The sequence below is a fragment of the Filicampus tigris genome, chromosome 15 (assembly GCF_054856515.1).
Source record: "Filicampus tigris isolate MCC_2025a chromosome 15, RoL_Ftig_1.0, whole genome shotgun sequence".
NCBI classification, from domain to species: Eukaryota; Metazoa; Chordata; class Actinopteri; order Syngnathiformes; family Syngnathidae; genus Filicampus; species Filicampus tigris.
The window spans coordinates 16070294-16092484 of NC_141231.1; the positions used below are offsets into that span (position 1 = coordinate 16070294).

General features: G+C 42.4%; 3 protein-coding genes across 4 annotated transcripts in view; 2 read left to right on the plus strand and 1 right to left on the minus strand.

Annotated features, from left to right (window-relative positions):
- The first annotated feature begins 887 nt into the window (after nt 1–887).
- LOC147135749 (uncharacterized) lies at nt 888–7579 on the plus strand. 2 transcript variants are annotated; one of them, XM_086053284.1, is made up of 5 exons: nt 888–1588; nt 2893–3016; nt 3994–4286; nt 4889–4954; nt 5663–7579. In XM_086053284.1, exons 3-4 carry the CDS (start codon nt 4000–4002, stop codon nt 4944–4946), a joined length of 345 nt encoding a protein of 114 aa, XP_085909410.1. In that variant the 5' UTR covers nt 888–1588; nt 2893–3016; nt 3994–3999; the 3' UTR covers nt 4947–4954; nt 5663–7579. The 2 variants fall into 2 exon arrangements, with proteins under 2 accessions (XP_085909410.1, XP_085909411.1); XM_086053285.1 differs by lacking the exon at nt 888–1588 and adding an exon at nt 1623–2749.
- Nucleotides 7580–10524: 2945 nt separating this feature from the next.
- Nucleotides 10525–13411, minus strand: LOC147135750 (claudin-23-like). The gene has a single exon (XM_086054252.1). It carries the CDS (start codon nt 13241–13243, stop codon nt 12410–12412), a length of 834 nt encoding a protein of 277 aa, XP_085910378.1. The 5' UTR covers nt 13244–13411; the 3' UTR covers nt 10525–12409.
- Nucleotides 13412–16368: 2957 nt separating this feature from the next.
- The window catches only part of LOC147135751 (poly [ADP-ribose] polymerase tankyrase-1-like), a 60707-nt gene continuing 54884 nt past the window's right edge, over nt 16369–22191 (plus strand). The window contains exons 1-3 of the mRNA XM_086053305.1: nt 16369–17037; nt 17546–17661; nt 18017–18125. Of these exons, the coding sequence (XP_085909431.1) occupies nt 16584–17037; nt 17546–17661; nt 18017–18125 (679 nt within the window). The 5' untranslated portion in view covers nt 16369–16583. The remainder of the gene's footprint in view (nt 17038–17545; nt 17662–18016; nt 18126–22191) is intronic.

Below are 22191 nucleotides of genomic sequence, written 5' to 3' on the forward strand. Positions count from 1 at the left end.
TGTTGTGCGCCATGCAGCAAGACAACGATCACCAGAACAACGGGCGAGAAGTTTTAACACTGCCCAAGTCAATCTTAAGACTTAAACCCTGTTAAAGCATGCGTTTTATCTACATAGGAGACTGATGTAACTCACCACCCCACTTCCAAGTTGTTGCCAATCTAGACACAAAAACATGCAAATCAAATCAAATTTGACTGTTTTAAAATGAACAGCAAAACTAAAACACTTGTCCTCACTGTTCCAACACTTTTGCAGGCAAGTAAAGCTCTGGAGTGTTCGATATATAATAAAATTGGAAGTTGAGTGTTATTTACTGCCCGGTGACGTGCGGCTTATAAACAGTTTGGTGAGAGAATGTGCACTCACTTATGAAAGACAAAAAAAAATGTAAGTGGGTATAATAACTTTTTCTTTTATTTTTTCTCCCCCCAACAGGGCCTGGCTGCAAAAATTGTGGATATTTAATTGTAACCTACTTAGAAGAGGTACGTGTGATCCTTAATACTGCTTTTCTGGATGGATGTCATCTCAAGGCACTCTACACACTGAGCAGGACAAGAACCAACGCAAACGATATGTTCGATGCGCCTCTACTCGTCTAAACACGCCATTCTGATTGATTATTGAATTTGTCGAATATGAATTAAGCAGCAAAATGCACCCGTTTTTTTGACATCTCAGGGGGCGGCCATTTTGTCACTTGCTGTCGATTTTGAAAATGACATCACAGTTGCTCGGGTAACAACCAATCACCTGTTTTCTGAATCTGAGCCGTGATTGGTCGTGGTGAGCAGTTGTGATGTCATTTTCAGTCGACAGAAGTGACAAAATGGCCGCCCCCTGAGATGCCTCAAAAGGGGTGGATTTAGCGGCTTAACCCATATTCCACAAACGCAATATTAATCAGAATGCCGTGTTTCAACTCGTGGGCCTGCTGGGAACATATTCTTGAAAAAAAATATTTGGGTTGATTTCCTCTTAAGATGGCTTGGAAAGGCTCCAGCTCAGACTGATGAGGACTCGCCCTTTTTGAAAACGGCGGAATTGGTACTCATAGCTACAGGAAAGGGTTGACGCAAGAAGGCTTGCGCAATGGAAATGTAAAAATAAAATCCACAGTGCCGCTGCCCAGACAGGTGGTTACGTTAGTGCGGTGAATAAATAGAGTACTGATTCATGCGGTTTAGTCTGTCTAGTAGCTGAAGTCAGTTATTGAGAAATTTCAGCTTGCAAAATGATATGACGTGATAGTCATTGTTGCATTTCTATTCTATTCTATTCTATTCCAAACCGTAAATCCAGATTGAAAGCACATTGTGGACAACGCGGCGGTGGCATAGCTTTGCAAGTTGCTCCCGTGTCACATTCTGCAGCCGCGGGTCAATTTTCACACACTCGCATTTGCGGGGCCCCCCAGCCCTAAAGTCCCGGGAGATGACTTTCTGAACTTTGCTGGGCTGAAATCAAAAGTAATCAATCTTCCACATCACCGGGTGGACTTACTCTCAAAGGCTCTCTTGTAGCTGGAGGTGACGGACGGGAGCGCGTTGAAGCCCGGGCACGCTTTTACCTCTAAGGAACGTGGGTAAGTTTGTCCTCTCTCATGGTGGTCGTTTCTGTCAATGTTTGTTTGTATCCAACATCCGGTGTACGTTTTCGGGGAGGATTCACAATAGTTGTTATTTTCTCTTGGCATACGGCAGAATTTTCACGTGACAAATTTTCTGTTCATTATGCCATCAGGTCAAGTTGTAATTTTAGTGGTTGGGAATTATAGAAATGACAAATATTTAGTAGACTGCATGCGTCTCAGTATTTTGGTTCCCTTTACTTTGACTCCTCACATTTGAAACACTGACCTTTGCTTTCTATTATGTTGTCAAAATACGCGTGACTTTATTCAATGACCCCCCCCCCCCAGTGTAAGTGCTATATTATGCAAGTTAGAAAGAGGAAACCTATTTCATTGTTTTATTTTTACCTTTCCCCCCCCCCCATAAAATTGAGTAAAGTAGTACAATCGTTACTTTTCCTTTCACCAGTGCCCACCCCCCCATGCAAGCACAATATATGCGATTGACCTATTTCGTTATAACTTATTTTATTTTTACCTTTTTTCTCCAAAAATGAATTGAAGTAGAACAATCGGTGCTTTTCCTTTTATCCGTCTTTTTAAAACAAGAACATGTACTTGACATGACACTTGACATGACACTGAGCGCTGAGATTAATGGGTCATTTGAATGTTTTTTGTTACCAATGCGTCAAATGTTGGCCTTATTTGAACTTTTGCTTCGAGACAAGAAATTCAGGTCGATGTATTCGTACGCAGCCCGTTTTTAGCTGAGTGAATGGAGTGATTTATCGTTTATGGAAGTCATATATGAAGCACGATCAACGGCTTGAAAGTCAAATGTGTTTTTTCCTTTATGGGCTTGAAGAGGAATGTAAGGAGTGCGCCATCCTCAAACGTCAGGTCATTGAACGCAAGTCTTGTTCCAACTTGCCGTTTCTCTCTCACGCCACTCCCATCCTATCATCTTCCAATATAGCCCAAAGGTGTGTGTGTGTGTGTGTGTGTACAAATATTTAACTTTAAATAGTATTTCAAGCCAATGTTTTTTTATTCTAAAATGTTCCTTCCGGTGGTTGGATCCCCACGCGAAACATCTCATGTGGTGGCGTTAATCACCGATTGCGCGAACGAGCGCTCACGTTTCTTGTGAAGTTGCTGAATGGATTGCAGGTATGACAAAGCGCGGACATGACTCACTCGTAAAGGTGAACTAAAGTAGAGGGCGGGTCATGTTCGTCTGTGCGTTAGAGAGGTAAAAGCAACAGGTAGTCACAGGTCTCTGCTTTCCTCCCCTTCCCTCTTTTGTTGTATAGATTCCCTCACTGAAAGCGGAACTCGATTTCATTTGAATCCCACAGCCTCGAAGAAAAACAACTCCACTTTTTTTGGGGGGGGGACCTGGCGGATTGATGGTCTTTGCAAGTGAACGAACTGAAGGTTTGTCTTGTTTTTTTTTTTTTTCCTTCTTGTCACGCTGAGTAAGGAATAGTTTGCCATCAACCTGAGGCTCAAAAATATAGTGGTCATCTTAACACATTCACTTCAATGATGCTTGTGTACTCTGTTGTTGTCGTTTATCATTTGTCGCTGGTTTTGAAGTCTCGTAGATTTTCCAATATTCCGAGTCTCTACAATTTCTAACGTACAGGGACAGAAAAAACTACACGCAGTGGTCCTTTAAATATAAACCAGTCTACAAAGTAGTACAATATTTGGTTGCTCTACTGTACCCCTTTACTACACTCATGGATGAAATCGTCTGCTGGTCCCACCGTCACATTCTGAGGCATCATCTTGAAGACGCACAGACTTAATAGCAGTTTGTTAGGCACACATGACCTGGCACATATTGCGCGACATAAATGAGTATATATTGTTAAGATTCTTTTCACGATCGGAATTTTCATCGGCCTGCTAAAACGGGGCCCAGAATGACACCTCGGCAATGCGCAACATGCAGCTAGCTAACTCAGACTTCAACCTATAAGCAGAGAAAGCTGGACGAACGAGGAGGCGGGAAGTTGTATTTTTTTTTTTTTTTTTTTAAGTCCAACGGCGTTTTGGGCTGGTATAGCTGTGATAGGGTGCCTCGTTGTTGACCCTGAGTGCGCGGACGTCAAGCAGAGAAGGATGTAAGAGCGAGAAGGGATTTTTTTTTTTTATTTGATTTGATATTTTTTAAAATCAGATTTGACAGTGCAGATTGTAGCTTCGGTCTGGCGTGGCAGCTTTAGAGTGCCTTGTTGTTGCCCATGAGTGCATGCAAGCCACAGAGAGGCACAACAGGATATTTAAAAAAAAAAAAAAAAATTTTTTAAATAATTTTCCCTGTTATGTCCATGTCTCTCATTCTCCATCTTATGATTCCCATCTCTTTTAAATCACATTCCTCCTCCCTGCTCTCCATTTTCCAGTCCACGATGACAAGCGCTCCCTCCCACCCCCGACCGAGGGGCATCGACTACAGCCTGCCCACCTGCCGAGAGATCCGGTGCCACGGACACGGTTTTTGCGTGATCCCCCCCGGTGGCGGCTCCGGCGTGGCGTGCGAGTGTGACCTGGGTTACCAGGGTGAATCCTGCGAGGATACATTTAATGGATCGCTTAGCCTCCCGCTGACCTTGGGTGTGGTGGCCGTTCTCGTCGGTTTGGTGGTCCTGGCTTACATCTTTGCCAAGCTGCGGCAGAAGCAAAAACAGAGGAAGAGGTACGGCCGTTGACTCGCGTTGTTTCAAAATCTTGTAAACGCATACCTGAAATTTCCACGTGATGTAAAAAAAAAAAAAAAAAAAAAAATGCGCATCCGATCCGATGAAGCCAAGGTGTTTTTGGTCAGTCGTAATTTCCAAAAGTAATTTGGCGCAAACACTGCTCACGCAATAAATGGTGGCAGTTGCGTGCTGATTTCCCTTTAGCACGAGTTTGATTTTCATTGCTTAATTCTGAACACAGCCACATCCCAAATGAGCCATTGAAATGAATTGCGGGGGGGGGGGGATTTTCTTATTTATTTTTTTATACCCCAAACAATATTCCCAAAACTTTGCTAAACATTTAATATATGTTTTTTTTAATGAAAAACTGAGGTGGAGCGATCCTGTATAAATTGATCTCTTTTTTGTTTTTGAATATTTAAATAGTGGTTCATATCCACTGCAAGCTTCTTTTGCCTTGAATAACCGCAATTAGTTTTTGTCTAAGCAAATAGCCTAAAACCCATATAAAACTGACAATGTTTAAAAAAAAAAAAAAAAAGTTCAGTGTTTTGTGTACATTCCAATATTTCTGAATGCTCTCTTTTACAAACAGGGCCTTGCAGCAAAGCCAGGTGAAACAAGTTCTTTGTGAAGCGGGTCCGTCACATTAACACCAGAGGTATGCGTTCGATATGGCTAGTGAAATATTTCAATATATTCTTGGAAATCAACTTATGGGCTTGACTTTCCGGGGGTTGAGGGATGAAAGAACAATGGGCACAACAACAGTGATGGTTTCATGATTACATCAAGGTTGGCAATACTAGTATAATCCCCACAACACTCTGAAATTGAAACGCAATGGCAAATGAATGCATTTTTATCATTATAAAACCTTTATTAACTCTACAGGCAATGGCTTGAAAAAAAAAAAAAAAAAAAAAAGTATAAAAATAAGTGAATCACTGTATAATGAATCAAATCGACACAATGACATGATGGAGATGGAGCAAAACTGTTGCTGGGATTAGAAATAATTATCATATTGTACTACGCAGCCAGATGTCAAAATAAGATCTGGTTCAAGAGTCAATCGGACAGCTGCTCACTGAGCTGACGTGATTTGCTGTCATTGTAACATCACACATGATGATTGCGTTGACCTCCAAATTTAGTTTTCCCAGAAACTGTAGCGTTCGTCACATTTCTGGGTCAACGGACTCTGGTGGTTCCACTTTGTTCCCTTTATAGACTCCACGCTTTGCCTTCCTTCTTCTTGTCATCTTTTTGGTTGTTTTTTTTTTGCGTATGAAAACGTGACAGCATTGACATTTTTGCCCACTTTGTAAAGTGGGCAAAAATGTAACTAATTTCCCTTCCTATTCAGGCAAGTTCAAGCGAACCCTCTTGGAAAGTTCATCTTCTGCAACCTCCCAGCTCATATTATTCAAGCGTTAACAAAGATGGAGCGGCATGGACTTTTTCTTCTTTAAAGACTGACCCTTCAACCCAAAACCCGAATCGAGCTTTACTGTGATTGATGTGGCCGTTGAACCATTTCTGACGTTTGTGATGAGAGGACACTGCCAGATTGTTTTTTTTCCTCCAAAATGTGCTGCAACGAACCGTGCTGCATCTCTGTAGTTTGGAAGTGTCGTGCTCAAATGTGGGGCAGAGGATATTTTTACAACACTTAATTGTGGCAATTGAGATGTCTCTAGTTAAATGGGTACCATTGTTTTTTTTTTTTGTTTTTTTTAATTGCGAGTGGTTAGTGTGTGATTTTTTTTTAAAAAATTTACCACCGATACTGGCGCCAGAAAAGTATTTTAAAACGATACAAGCGGCTTGATTGCTAACTTAAAAGATAATAAATCAATAAATAAAATAGTTGTCAAAATTTCTTTTTTTTTTTTTTTTATTGCCAGGGGAAATGACCACTGCAGGTACAGAATTGCACTTTATTATCTAACAAAAAATTCATCACAAAATAATGCCTACACCCAAATTTTGAAATTATAAACAGCTAATGTACAAAATATAACCAAATAGCTGTTTGGCTTGACAGAGATTGCGCTCTGAAGTTACGTGACTCTCAGCAGCTTCTCCGCTTCTCCAAATTTTGCCTTTCTATTGTTCGGGCCTATCGGAGGGCAAAGTGTCGGATATAAAAGAACCGGCGCAGAGTTTCGGGACCCAACGCTGACGACGTCTGTCGTATTACCAAAACCGACCTGCGAGAGGCAGTAATTAAAGAAGAGATCATTATTGTTAGCTTATGCAGTTGCAAACTTTTCTCCTTGTCATTTTAATTGTGGCGAATGTCTTAACACAACCAGCTTCAAGTCACATCACCTGTCGCATTTATTCGGTGTTGAAGGATTGGCGGTGGTAAACATTGAACGGGTTCAATCTTTACCGCTTTCCCCCCCGAAAAAAAAGCCTTTGTTGACTTTGATCGGGAGAGAGAAACAATGTTCAAATCAGGCCCCGTTTTTGGTATGTTTGTACTCTTTATAAAAAAAAAAAATAATAAATCAAATCGAGGCTCCTCGCCACTGAAAGAACATGAACACATGTTGAGGACCAAACTGCGTGTGGTGCAATGTTGCCTTTTGTCACATTTGTCAACCAACAAGTTGTGCAGCCCAAACACTCACTGAAGGGAGTGTTTTTGTTCCCGCCCACTAATTTACTTTTCACCCATGGACAGATGCTCCCTTACTGTTTTCAATTCTTTGACAGAAAAACAATATTTATTACGAACTAGAAACACTGTGATAGTTTAGTGATGTTTTGAGTAGAATACCACTTCTTGTATGCACTTCACAAAGCACCGTCCGTCTTGCCGTTTTGTCATTATTTACAGAAGTAATCGGATTACCTACCAGCCTCTAGACATGAAAAGTGTAATTAGTGTTTTGTTTAGTGTTGCTTGAAGCAAGCCAAAGAAACCGCAACTGAGCGCCAGACAAACAGTCGCTTCATGCAAAGTGTGCTTGTTTGTGGTTTGAATGTTCAGTGTGAAGTGGCGCCGACGGTTTCAACCTTTCAATGTACAGCTGCACCACCCTTGTGAGTGCTTCTTTTTGTTTTGTTTTGTTTTTGCTTAAGTGCTTTTTTTTTTTTTGCTTTTTTTTTTTTTTTTATAAATCCTGTTCATGTTTAGCAAAATGAGGTAAAATATTTCAAATGATGCACGGGGCGTAATTCCGCTCTTGGGAAAAAAAATACTCCGTTAACTGAGTTACATTTATTTGTTATTTTGCACTTTTAGATGTCAAGTAATAAAACTTTGAACCAATTTAGGTGTGTCTTGTATTTAGTATGTGCTGTACTTTCTCTGACTGTTTTTTTGTTTTTTTTTTAATTTAGACTTTTTTTTTTGGGGACCTTTACATTGATTTAAACCAAGTATAAAAGGGAATATGGTGCGTAAAGGTATGGCCTCGTAGTTACTCAAATAGGTGCTGTCCCCGACCTTTGACCCGTTGGCACTGAAAAAAATCTGGCTGCACCACTATCAATATCACAAAAAGTGAACGTTCTTCACGCCATCTAGTGGGAAAACATTTCACTGGCATAGCCAGATGAACAAAGAGAAACTTTTCTGATCATTTCATTGCAATTGGATCATTTTCCCCTGACACACCTGCTGATTTTTCACCGCACAACGGTGTCGCGGCACGGTATTTGGCAATCACGGCTCTGATCGAGGCAGTGCTCCGATTAGTTGCCAGGCGTGTCGTTTTCTGTAGACGCCTATTTAGAAAAAAGAAAATGAGTGATAATTACCTTAATTCATAAATGCAGCTGTTCACACGCAGATGTGATCTGCTCAACCAGTTCGAACGGGTGCAGGTCTCTGCCGATCTACCGTACGCATTGGTGGCAAAATTATTCTGGATGTGCACCTTTTATCAGAATCCAAACCAGGATTGAGTATTTTCTTTCTTCGTTTTTGGATAGACCAATTGACCGCTCAAATGTTGACGCCTCGTCATGATGGCACGATTGTGACATCACTATATGCCATTAGCCTCTGGTTGTACAGTAGGCAAATATTGCGTTATGCCTTGGAATGGTCTCACGTCACCTACGTGAATTACGGAAAACACGATTCACCTTAGAGCTTCTGACGCTTGACGGATGTTTTGCTTTGTTCCACTGTGCGAGAAACGCTTGAAAATATGAAACCAGATTCAAGTCACTGCAATTTTGCTCAGCATGGAAACAGAAGACCTCGTGGATACAATAATATTCACAGGCGTGTCACTTTTAGACAGTCATTCCTTTTGGCAAAGATCTTTCAGTATTTTAATGAAACTTTTGTTGTCTGTCAAGACATGTGGCTTCATTGTGAACAGTTTTAGTCGGCGGATGTTGACACTGGGGGAACCACTGTGACGAGCAGATCATGTCATGGAGTTTGATGACTTATTACATGGAAAGAATGATTGCGTGCGTAATCACATTGCGTTAAATGGGAGTCAGTCAAAGAACACCTCCCGTCATTAAAGTGCCTCCCATTAACGCCAAATAAAGGTCAGCTGTTCGAGTAGGCTTTTCCTGACGTTTTCTTGTTCCCTAGCAGAATTCTGAAAACACCTTTTGAGGGGAAAACACTAGAAAACAAATGCGTGGGTGTCAACTTTAAATTATCCACTCTTTTAGTGTCCTGTCAGGTTAGAAAAAATAGAATGGCATGTTTCTGAGGAAGGCTGTGGTTATTTTAACGTGACCTAAATGCCACATTAATGACTTGAACCTTTTTGTGCAAGCAAGTGCTGCTTTTTAAACTACGTGGCTGCTTGATCACAATGGGTGTAGCAGGAAGCGTCTTGGAGTTATGGATCTCATGTCTCTTAATAACTGTGTGACTTAAAGGCAAAAAAAAAAAAAAAAGAATTGTCATTTAAACCATGAAGTGCTGCCTCCATGAGTGAAAATGTCTTTAAAGTGGCACACGCTTGCTTTTCTTTTCAAGTAGCTGCTGGCCTAGTTGGAACACCCTGACTCTTCCATAATGCATCAAGTGAGCTCATTTCCATGTGATGGTACTGCGCCCCCCCCCCCCCCCCCCCCAAAAAAAAAGAAAAAAAAAACTAAAATAGCGTCCGATGATGCACTTAAGATCGGCGTGAGTCACCCCTCCCCCACTACGAAAGAACTTGAGCAGTTGTTCATCAGCAGTTAACTTGCACAATTGCTATGTGTTGTTAGCTCGCTAGCTAGCTACATAGCTAGCTAGCTAGGCCCACATCCCAAAAATGCATCTTCCCTTTGGACAGTTCGCTAACAGGGCATTAGAGTGCCTCGTGTTCAGCCGTCAGAGTGCACGTCATGCAAAAAAAAAAAGAAGAGGAGCAAGGGGCAGGAGGATTTTTTTTTTTTTCAGACATGTGGACCGTTTCAGGCTAGCTTGACCACTTTAGAGCACCTTGTTGTCAGCCATGAGTGCACACGCCACTATGAGAAAGGCGGAAGCACCAGGAAGGGGAAAAGAAGGGTTGGTGGTTTTTTTTTTAATCATTTGAATTTAGTAAACTTGATAACAATACATCAAATGCATCAAATGGTGCATCAAATTTTTGGTTTGACTTGAAGGGGACTTGAAGGGTGCTCTAATTTTTCATCCAATGTGAATTTTGACCCAAAAATGTGTTTATTTATTTTTATTTTGCCTTGCCACAGATCTGAACACTGCTACTTGAGGGCTTACGATGACAATTCTGTCACTTAAACCACACCATGTACATTCAGCCTTAGGTGTTCAAGTGCTGAAGTGCCTTCCCATATATCGCACGCGAAAATGTGTAGCTCTACAAAAACTCAGAGGAACTTACAGAGGGCTGATTGTTCCCCACAGTGTATCCTTGTTTGATATGTGAAAGCAGTTTAAACAGATGAGCCAATGTTGCCAGACGAGCTGCACAGGCAAAGAAGCCATCCAGACCGGTCAGGTGACATTGTCTGTATACTTAGCCGCTTATAAGTGAACCAACAGGGCGGGCTGCACTGCTAAATGTCAATGAAGCGAAGTCGTGGTTTGTCTTTGAATTGTCTGCTCCGTACATCACGAGTGACATGCCCAAACGTCTTTGGACTAAGGTGACTCATCCCTTCAACTTTTTCAAACGCCGAAGAGCCAATGATGAGTCGCAAACGGCGGCTCCGTTTGCTCTTTTACGTCACACAAGCTGAGAAAGCAGCCACACAACTGTGAGGAAAAAGTCAGAGAGGAAACCATTTGCCTATGGACACAGAGTACAGTTTAATAAAGCAGCTGTACAACAGTGAAAACATTATTGATCACATTAGTCCGTGTCATCAATGTAAAGTGCATATAGGAATATTTACATGAAAACAGAAGAGAGGCTTGTTCATTGTCCTAGTTAGTAAATTGAGAGGAGAAATAGGGTAAGTATGTACAAATCAATATGTAAAAGAAAAAAAAACAATTCATGTGACTGATTTTCATCACAAAAACCTTGATTCCCCGTATAAAAAAAAAAAAAAAAAATGATTGCACTGCTTTTAGGCACAAATAGCTCCACAAACCCGTAAAAGACATTAAACAGCAATTAAGAATGACTCCTTCACTGCATGGTACAACATTTTAAATTAATACTCCAACAACTTTGGCTTCAGCGATATTAACTTATTTGATCTCTCTTAGCCACTTCAACCTTCAATTAACTTGCAAAAATAAAACAAGGCAGTCTCAGTCTACAAGGGTGATGTTAAAAAGGGTTGGATGTTACTTTTTTTTTTTTATAGCCTTCTTCCAACATCTCCAATATTGCAGAATGTTGTCATGTGGCGATCGCCATTAAATGTCCAATAAATCAGTGATTCCCACCCATTGAGCTGGGAGGGATTTTCATAGAGCGATAACAAATAATGTATTTTTTTTCATCTATCGATGCCAGGGACAAATAATGACGAAACGACGGAATGCTCCTCAAATGGATGTAACCAACATTTGCGGCCACCCGTTGCCACTATAAAACAGAATAGTATCTTTGTGTAGCTTCATTTGTGAGCAAATCGATCGTCATTTATAGGCATACTTTTTGTGACATTTTTTGTTCAGTGGTGTGCCATGAGATTTTTCCAAAGGTGGCCAAAGTACACACACACCGTCGTTAAGAAGTAGAGATTGTGTGAAAAACAATATTCTGGTACAAGTACGGATTCAAGTCCTTATGCCATGAATGGGGAGTATCTTGCGTCTCTGAATTTGCTGTGTCATTGTTGTTAATGCTCTCTGTTTCTGTACCATTTTTTATTATTGATCTGAGCAAAAAATAATAATAAAAAACTTGCGGAAGTCATGTTTAACTTATTGCCACAATACCAAATTTACCTTGTGCCTAAACTTGTGTTGATTGATTTGAGGCAATTGTCCATGTTTGTTAAAGATGTTTTTTTAAAATCGTGTTTCCCCAAAAACTAAAAGGCCAGTAATGATCTACTAACCTATCGTTTTTTTTTAACGTAAGATGAAAGTACAGATCTTTTTAAATTTAGGGAGTAAAAGTTGTTTTGAAGAATACATGCGTTAAACTTAAAAAATCTCCCTAGGAACAGAAAGGAAGTACTGTATTTGAAATCGGTGACTTCCTCAAAGAAGCCAGTTTTGACAAAGGAAGGAGTAAACACTACAGCTATCAGGGAGTTAAGTAAAAAGTTACCAGAAGGATAAATACTCGAGTAACATACAGTGACCTGAAAACACTCTAACAAAGTGTGTGTACTTTGTCGGAGGTTAAACCGAAACGTTGTCAAAACTACTCGAGTAGAGTGCAGATATTTCAAAAATCTACTTCAGTACAGTAGTATTTATACTTGGTTACTTCCCAGAAGGAGACCATTTGGACAAAGTAACGAATGAAAAGTATAGTTATCAGGACGTTTAAGGTAAAAGGTTGTCAGAAATATTCAAGTAGAGTGGACATAACTACTGAGCACAGTAACGCAGTAGTGCCACCACTGGGTTTTTCTCACATATAAAATATGTGCTTTGGTTTAGCAAAGGTTGGGGAACACTTTAATAAATCAACTTCTCTCGGTGTGTGTGTGTGTGTGTGCGTGTGGGTGTGTGGGTGCAGCGGTGCCCCCCATCCGTCCCTCACAAGTCCGCGTCGTAGGGCCTCCCGCTGTACGAGGTGTTGATGGAGCGGGGCCCGGCGCTCTTGGCCCGCGGGAAGGAGACGTCGTCGTCCAGGGAGTCCCGGATGTAGGGCACGCTGCTGGGCGCGGGGCTCCGGTCCCGGCTCAGGGAGGGCACGTCCACGCGTCTCGGCTGCGACTCCGGGCGAGCGCTGAAGCGGGTGCGCCCGGTCTCCTGCACCCGCACCTCGCCGCGGTTCTTCCCGCCGCAGCAGCGGCAGATGCCGATGAACATGACGAAGCCGCCCAGGATCTCGAAGATGCCGCCGATGAAGCCCAGCACGATGCAGTAGCCCACGCGCACGGTCACCCTTGTCGTCACCGTGTTGATGTCTTCCAGGATGTGGGTGTACCACGAGATGGGGATGAGGGTGAACACCCCCGAGATGAAGATCAACAATCCCCCCAGGCCGGCCACTACCCAGTTGGGCCTCTCTTTCCAGCAACGGATCCCGGGGATGGCCACGGCCAAGCCCACGAGGGTGACCACCAGCGAGGCCACCATGAGCCCTTGGGCCACGTCGATGATCTCGTTGCCGAAGTACGTGCTGTCCTCCAGGCCGCACGTGGAAGACGTGGACGTGGTGACCGAGCGACAGATGTCCCAGATGCCCTGCTCGATGAACTGGTTGCTCGGCGTGTCGGGCACATCCTCCAGGGTCCTCCAGTTGGGGGCCACCGTGGCGGTCAAGTTGAGCACCCAGCCGCAGGGCGCCATGACCAGGCCGAAGATGAAAATTCCCGGCGTGCGGAGAGACAAGCGCATCCAGTCCCGGTTGTTTCGGCTGGGCATTTTGAAGGTCGGTCTGGGCGAGTGTGTGTGGTGGTTATTTTTTCGGAGGAGTGCAGCGACTGACTTGAGACGCTTGCAGCAAGTGCTTAACAACACGTCTGAGTGATACCTGCTGTGGGCGTGGTCGTACCTGGCGTGGGCCTTACTTGCCAGGTGCTGTTCTTCAAGTGGAAAGATGAGTTTCGCTTTGCGGCGGTTCTTAAACTTTTTACTCAAGTTGCATTTGAAGAAAAAAACGTAACTCTTCAAGTACCACCTTTCGGACCAAAGTTCAAATCTAGCAGCAGGCAAAAGAGTCAATTAGAATGTATTGGACGTTATAGTTATATTGAAAGTTTACCTAAATCAATGTTTAAAAACAAAAAATGCAAATCTAATTGCATGGAAATGAATATTTAAAAACAAAACGTTCTTCGTGATTACATTTGAATGTAGTGAACTTACAAGTTTAATAAATCTGCTCCATGCGCCTTGTGAGTATTTTGTTTTGTATTACAAAGTAATAGGGAGGGGCGAGTAAAGATACCAGGTATCAGTATCGGGCAGATACCTGCCTAATTTTAAGGTATAGGTACTGGGGGAGGCTGCTGATACCAGCCACCGATCCGTAAGGCAAAAATATATATACTGTATATCTGTCAGTACATCATACACAACATCATATTAGTGTGCTTGACAGATTGTTTCATTCAATAAATGGCTGAAAGAGCATCAGTGACTTTTTGGATTATTATTTTTTTTAATGTTAATGCACTCATAAAATAAGATATCATTTCACAAGTATGCTCTTTGTCCTCAATAAAGACCTTTTCACACTGCACTTATCGGGGCAGCGCACAAAGACAGCAGCGCCCCAGTGCAAGTTTGTCCATATTCGCAAGTGCTTGTGTAGCAGCCAATCAGGAAATAACGTGAAGGGCTCTCCCACTTTCAAATCTCTCTGCCAGACCCTCTTCTATTGGATGCGCCTTGTGATGTCATCACGTTCTACTGCAGACTAGTAGAACATCTTTTGCGTTGCTAGTGAGGCAAACTGTGCAGTGGTTGACATCTGCGCGTGATGCATGAGATGGCAACTAGTAGAATCATGCAGGTCTATCTAAATAGATTAGAATGTTATTTGTAATTAAATTCTTAATTCATTTGTCCGTTATATAGCCTACAATTAACGGAAACGTAAAATTCACCAACCCCCAAGGAGAACGCATAGTATATCAGAAACAATTCTATTGATTTTCAGTACATGAATGAGGTAGGAATTTGCCTTCTCTAAAGTATTTTCTGATGTGTTCAATGAATCTGTATAATATGAGTTTCACTTTTTTTTCCTAATATAAGCACTTTACTGCAATATTGTAATTTATGGAGATGCACCTGTGTATGCATATATTTTTTTTTTCCAGGCCACTCTATCAACACCAAAGCTTCCAAGTAGGAGGGACCTGTGACAATCAAAATGTGCATCACACTTGGGAAAGGCTCTTGAGAATGCTGTTCTGCCGGAAAGTTCTGCTCAAAAAACGTGAGCCGACTGCCTCCTCCTCAAAAGTTTGTTTTTGTCTGTGTTCAAATCTGTCTTTCAAAATCCATTCATTTCAGAGAGGGGAACTATCAGAAGAAAAGTGGGGATTTGCAACCCTTGTGCGATCTCCGTGCAAGTGTGGGCGGGGCGGGGGTTACACTTTCAGTCTTTTGCTATACGGTCATCAACCAAATCAGCCTCTAAATAGTCTGAGTACAGCTGGTGAAAGTCACACAGACGAAGACTGTTTCAAATATTACAGAGTCCGCTAATGCTCGACGTTTGATTTGTTGTTGAGCTATTCTGAGGTCCGCTGGCAAGATGTGTGAAATAAAACAAAGGCAATCATCTCATGTGATATCATACATAGCGGCAATTGAAATAGAATACGACGTGTGTCATCGTGCCCTGCGATTGGCTGGAAATCAATTCAGGGTGTCCCCCGCCTACTGCCCAAAGACTGCTGGGATAGGCTCCAGCACGCCCCGCGACCCTTGTGAGGATAAGCGGTATAGATAATGGATGGATGGATGGGTGTGTCATCGTTCTAAAAATATGTCAAGTTAAAAATTGTACGACTTTAGGGACATTCCTCTTCAGAGCTTCCCTGGTATTTTCATTGTGGTGCACACTACCAAATAATAACTTTGTGCGTTTGTCTCTCTTTGTGTCGCTCCCCAGCCTGCACGGTTATTTACTTGTTTTTGTTTGAACTGGCACCCGATCACATCGGTTTGTTTTCATTTGAAGTAACACACAAAAGAGCTGTTAAAACAAGTATGACAATTATGTCAACCAACCAGACACGATTGGGCGTCTCAACTCTGTCAACTTGTATTTATCGCTTCTTATGTACAGACCAGACCAGAGGGCCCCAGACAGAAAACATTAAAATACCTTTGGCACTCAGAAATATATCATTTTCCCAGTTGGTTAGTGTAATCGCTATATTGTATACTGTATTGTCTTGTATTTAATTTCATTTAATTATTTATTGTTATTATGGTATGTATTTTAGTCTATTGTTTTATTTATATAGTATTGAAATCATAGTATATAATCTTATGATATTACATTTGTATCATGTTACATCTTCAGAGCTGGGCATTGTACTAAAATTTCCCGGTCCGTTTATCGCCTTCCGCCTTTTGCCGTCCGTCTAGCCGCCTCTTTGACCGGCCGGACCAAAATAGTAATCGCCTATAGGCTGGTCCGCCTAGCATTTTAAACAAACTTCTATTAGTGTTTCCATTTAACAAACTCGACCGACTACCACTTGTTCCATTTTTTTTTCTTTTTCAGAGGACAATTTATGTATTTTCTCTCATAAACAAAGCTAAAAAAAAAACCCATCTATGTTTTCAAAAAATAAATACTGTTTTGGACGGGTTCTGTGACTTTTTCAATTTTGCCCAAAAGTGATACAAATGTTATTGTATTGTAAAATTGAATCCAGTATTAAGTAAAAAAAAAAAAAAAAAAAAAAAAAAAAAAAGTCCAGTACAGTATTTTACTTCATTCTGTAACAATCACCATGGTGACCACTGGAGGACAGTATTACTTTGTTTTTGTTGTAATTTGTCTTGTATGCTAATAAATTATTTGAGGAGCCTTTGGATTACTCGGTTGCTTTTGCCCCCCTACAAATAAACAAGTTTAAAATCTCCCAATGTTACAGGAAATATCATATCTGTGTAGTTGCAGTTGTGTGTAGTTCTTGGCATTAAAAAAACAAAAAAGACCAACCGGAAGTTTGGGTCGACTTGAAAGGAAGTTGTCAGCGGCGTTTGTTGCTACTGAGACTGTTGTGTTGTGGAAATGGCGACGCCTCGTCGCTCCCCTCTTTTTCTCTCCTCTTCACCCCGAACTTCCTCGCTCCCCGTCATCTCATCTGGCTCGCCTCCGGCCTCATCTGAAGATGCCGCGCTTCTCCCTCGCGAAGCTGCCGCGGACGGTGAGGTTTCCCCGGCCTCTCCTACAACAACCAGCAGCACCCCCATTTTGGCCCTTAGCAGCGGCGCTAGCAGCATCGCTAGCTCCCCGACCACCACGGAGGGCAGCGGGGCGAGCGCAGCATCGACGCCCGAAACGGGTGACGGAAACACGGGCAGCGGCGGCTGTGGTCTCGGCTGTCCGAACGGAGCGTTCAGGGAGTTGTTCGAAGCCTGTCGGAATGGAGATGTTTTGAGAGTGAAAAAACTGGCAGATCCAGCCAATGTGAACGCCAAAGATATGGCTGGACGCAAATCGACACCCTTACACTTTGCTGCAGGTAAGTACCATGACATTTACCAACAAAGTGGGCTGTTTTGAATAGATTTTGGTCAAATGGTGGGGGGAAAATAATGACGTTAACACATTCTCATCACTGTCACAATAGCGTGCAGGAGTTGCTTACAGTAATATACGACGGAGCAAACCCTTGTTTTTCGTGGAAACCCCGTATTGCTGGTTTATCATTGTTTTTCTGTTTTTTTTCCCCAGAATACTTTTTTTGTCCTCAATGCCATTATAATGGGCGTTAATTATGCGCCTGGTCCCCAACACGTGCATCCACCAACTAGGGATGCCCTGATACATTTTTTTTTTTCAAATCGAGTACTTTCATTTTGAGGACTCACTAATTTCGCTTCTCTCTTCCAAAGTCAGCCTGGATAGCCTTAAACCCCGCCCCTTATGAGGAAAAGTGCTATGTCAGAAAAAATGATTGGATGGAAGTTAAAAAACAGAGCAATGTTGAATTTCTGCTGTGAAAAAAAATTTTTCACCTGTCTTGTCAGGTTTCGGGCGTAAAGATGTGGTTGACCACCTGCTTCAGACCGGCGCCAACGTCCACGCCAGGGATGACGGCGGCCTGATACCGCTACACAATGCATGCTCCTTCGGCCACTCGGAGGTGAGAATGGACACGTTCAAGGTGGATTTGGCACTTTTTGAAAAAATAATACGACTGGAATTTAATTTCAGATACTTACATACCAGGTATCTCAGGCCACAAAATTCGACTGTTGTAAACGAAGAAGTGCGTGTAGAAATGTTGTTCCTAGAAATATTGACTTATTGGTTTTATATGGAGCATATCCCAGCTGACTGCAGGCGGGAGGCGGTTTACACCCTGGACCGGTTCCACAGTGGCATCTTGTCATACCACGTGTGTCCTCTAGAGTGCATGACAACACCTTTTGGGGGGGCTTTTTTTCTGCCTATAGTGTGATAATAGGGATTACAGTATGCTCCTCTGTTGCTTTCAGGTGGTGTCCTTGCTGCTGTGTCAGGGCGCTGAGCCGAATGCCAGAGACAACTGGAACTACACGCCTTTACACGAGGCGGCAATCAAGGGCAAGATTGACGTCTGCATCGGTAAGACAACGTAGAGAGCAGAACACAAGCCAAGTCTTCTCTCCATTGGTACGCCATTTCTGGCGTTGGAAAATATAACCCACGACTGTAGCTAATTTGTGTTTTTGTATTCTGTTTGCGCTTAGAGGCGGGGACGCACGTAGTCACACTGTAATCGTCCGCAAATGAGCCACATGCTGCCGGCTGTTATTTTTCAGTAAAAATAGATTCGAGTCACACGTCATTTGCAATTATTGCACCACTGTATATTACAGAGTGTGGCAACATTACACTTTGAAGCTGCGGGGATGCGTTGCTGCTCGGAGAGATTGTCTTTACGGGTCCGATATAAACAGCTTGATACGTTTTGTAATCGCAAATGATAGTTTGTGTCACCTTGCTCCCGGTGCTAAGCAGTCATTCGGGGCAATAGCATCCGCAGACTGTCTGACCCTGACTGTCTGAATAGCAGCCGGGCTGAGTTGAATACAGAGGAGGTCCGACTACATAATGAAGGCTGCCTTCGGTCAATAGTCCTGGATAAAAATACGAGTCAAGGAGTTTTTCTTAGTTTGTATTATAAGCGTTTAAAACCTTTACCAACTACACAGCCAACGATTTCCAACCACTGTTAACGAGGGAAACGTATTCCTGAATCATCTCTTTTTAACATCACAAGTATAAATTGACGTTAGCCTCTGTAAAAATCAAACACTCTTATGGATGCCTCTGGAGGTTTGCAGCTTTGAAAGAGAGTGCTTAGTTCTCTTCTCACGTTTGTCTTCTCTTAACAGCTTTTGTTGAGGCCGGATCCGCGTTTTGGTGTGGACAGTTACACCCGGAGATTTACGCCGTCACTGTGCGACAAATCGCTCCGGTGTCACTTTCGCGACTTGTGTTTTCATTAGAGTCAACGTGGATTCTCGCGGCGCTGCGTTGGTTATATAGCCATTCTCGATGCGCTTTTTGCATACTTATTTGTCCGCAACCAACCACTGCCTCTCGGTGAAAGGTTTAAAAGCAATTCTTGCCTCTTGTCGGTTCTCCCGAACGAGTTTGGCGCCGTGTTTTTGTGTTTCGTAGAAGTGACGTCAAAGGACGGACGTTCTTCCGAATGGACAGTATTTGGCTACCTACTACCGCCTAGAGGCTTGCCGTGCGTTTGAAAACACGCTTCTCCGTTTACTCGTGGATGCGTTTTTTTTTAATGTGTATTCCGACGCAGGCGGGAGGGGGGGGGAATTTACGGCTGTTGAAAAAGCCCGGCTACGTGTAGACAATCCACCAAATAAACATTGTAACCATTTGAGTTGGCTAGCTTTTTTTGTCCTGCTCACTTGGCAAAGAAGCTGCTATTATGATTTTCTCGGCAGAAAGCTGAAAATGAGGTCTCGTTAATAAGCACCGACGTGCATTCATCACTCATTTGCATTCACGGGCGTGACGTGTTTAATGCCCTGATGACATTTTAGGTTAAAAAACAGCTGGAATTTTATTTCCTTTTTCTTTTTGCCTTTAATTGGACACATAGAGTCCGACAAATGCCTAGGCCTTTTTTATTTATTTATTTGTATTCCGAGCAGGGCTGCTGCCAGGATGTCACGGTGCGTGCCAGGTTAGAGATTTGGCAGCGCGCTGACGGCCAAATCAACTTTGATTCTTCTGTGGGGCTCAGACAACTTGAGCGTGGATTTAATCTCCTTCTTAGCCCGGCAGCTCATCACGAGCAAGGTCACATTTGTCAGAAAAAGATATTGGGGGAAACCTAAAGTATGATTGACATTTTTCCTTCATTTGCTAACAACATTTCGTTTTTGCCATCTGATGGACTAAAATCCTTCTAAATACACCCACTTTCCGTAGCGCTTGACCTCATTGGAGTTGTGGATGAGCTGGAGTCAATCCTTGCTAATTTGGGGTGAGGCTACACCTTACTTAGACTGGTTAAACAGGAGTAACAAAAAAAAAAAAAGTAAAAACGCTAGGAATGGGACAGCATGCAAACTCCCCACAGAAAAGCCAGAGCCGAGATTTGAACCCTGAAACTCTTGAATGCGAGACAAAGACAAAGACAGCCAAAACATAATTAAAAAAAAAAAAAAAAAATCATGAAAGGCCACCTGTTCCCCTCCGGTCCTCTGGGTGGCAAGAATTAAACATTAAAGTTGACGTCAACGCAAACATATTTTGTTTCAAGAATATGTTCTATGCAGGCCCACTATGAAGCCACTCGTTTTTAGACATCTGAAAGGGCGGCCATTTTGCCACTTCTGTCGACTGAATATGACATCACAGTTGCTCAGGTAACGACCAATCATGGCTCAGCCTCAGAAAACAGGTGAGCCGTGTTTGGTCGTTATCTGATCCCTGTGTGTGATGTCATTTTCAGTCGACGGATGTGACAAAATGGCCGCCCCCTCAGATGGCTAAAAACAGGTGGATTTTGCTGCTTAACTAATATTCCACAAAGTCAATATTCATCAGAATGCCTTGTTTCAACTAGTGGGCCTACATGGAACATATTCTTGAAAAAAAAATGTTTGGGTTGACTTCCCCATTTAAGTTTGCATCCCTGTCAGTACCAAAATTGTCTTTTTCTTCCAGGCCATCTTTTTTTGATGTTTTTAGAAATCTGTTACGCAGTTTTTGCAATTCAACATACACCACCAAAACAAAGCATAACAGTTGACCAATGAATCAACCAAAGGTGGATTGCTGGGATGGTCTCCAGCTCACCCCTAAATATAATGAGGACCAGCGCACTAGAAAATGGATGGGTGGACTTTATTATTAATGCATCACTGTGGATGTACCCGATGTTCTACTGTGGGTATCAGTGTGTGTTTTGAGTGGGATCTTTGCTCAGCCAAATTTATATTTTTGTTGAGAGGTGCGTGGGTGACGAAAGGTGTGCGTCAGTAGCTGGGCAGTGGAAAACACACACGCACACACACACATACATGCACATGCCTCGATGCTTTTTCTGCTGTAGCCGAGCTTGATGGGTTGGCATGTACACTTGTTTGGCTTGCACACTTGTCAAAGCTGTGCACGCTTTGGGAGCATCTCAGCAGCCACAACAGTGGGAAGCGACTGAGGCCAAAGCCGTTGCAGTGTCGACTAAAAAACACTGAGCTCAGCTCTTTAAGATTCGTTCCCTCATTTATGAAGCAAATGACAATAAGTTGTTTTCTGCATTGGCTGTTGGGTGCAAATATTTCCTCAACAATCCATAACAACAGTATTGACCGTTTAATCAGTTGAAAATGGATTGATGTACTGGTGCCATATTTCCTCAAAATAATTTGCAGGGAATCGTATTTTCTCTCAATAGCGCAGCGCATTGGGAGGCATAGGTAATGTTTAGCTACCTACGTTTCACTTTTGGGATAGCAACACACAAGAGCATGGCCAAAGCAGACAAAAGATCGGGCAAAATTACATCAATCCTAGTTTGCACTGCATGCAAGGCCATGTAGGTATTCCAATAATTGAGACTGGAACAGTAATGAGTAAGGATGTAACGATTGACTCAAGCCCCGATTCGATTCGATTTTCAGTTCCCGATTTTTGATCATTCGATTTAAAAAAAAAAAAAAAAAAAAAAAAAAAAAATAGCTACCATGCTCGTCTCTGTGCGCTAGTGTGGTTTTGCAGCCATCCACAAACGCAATACGCAATGATGTTTGGCGCAAAAGCATAATTTGATCTACACATTCAAAATGTGTTATGCATCTGGAATGAAAAAAAAAGTTTCAAGACATCATTTTCTCGATGACTTTAATCAACTCGATTTTCGATTAATCGAGGCGAATCAGTTTTAAATCTATTTTCGATTAATCGTTGCATCCCTAGTAGTGAGTTTGGATTTCGTTACTATTACGACTAGTAGCAGAGCAAGGGGGGTGCTGCACTTGGCTAACTCCGCAAATCTAAACAAGTAACCAATCCTGTATAAATGACCATGAAAGGAGTGTGAACATCTCCTGCTATAATAGGAATACGTGACACAGAGAGTGAGCGACACCGCTACGCCCGTATAAAGACTTCCTGATTTCCCGCGTCTCATTTCCTTTACCGCCCTTTA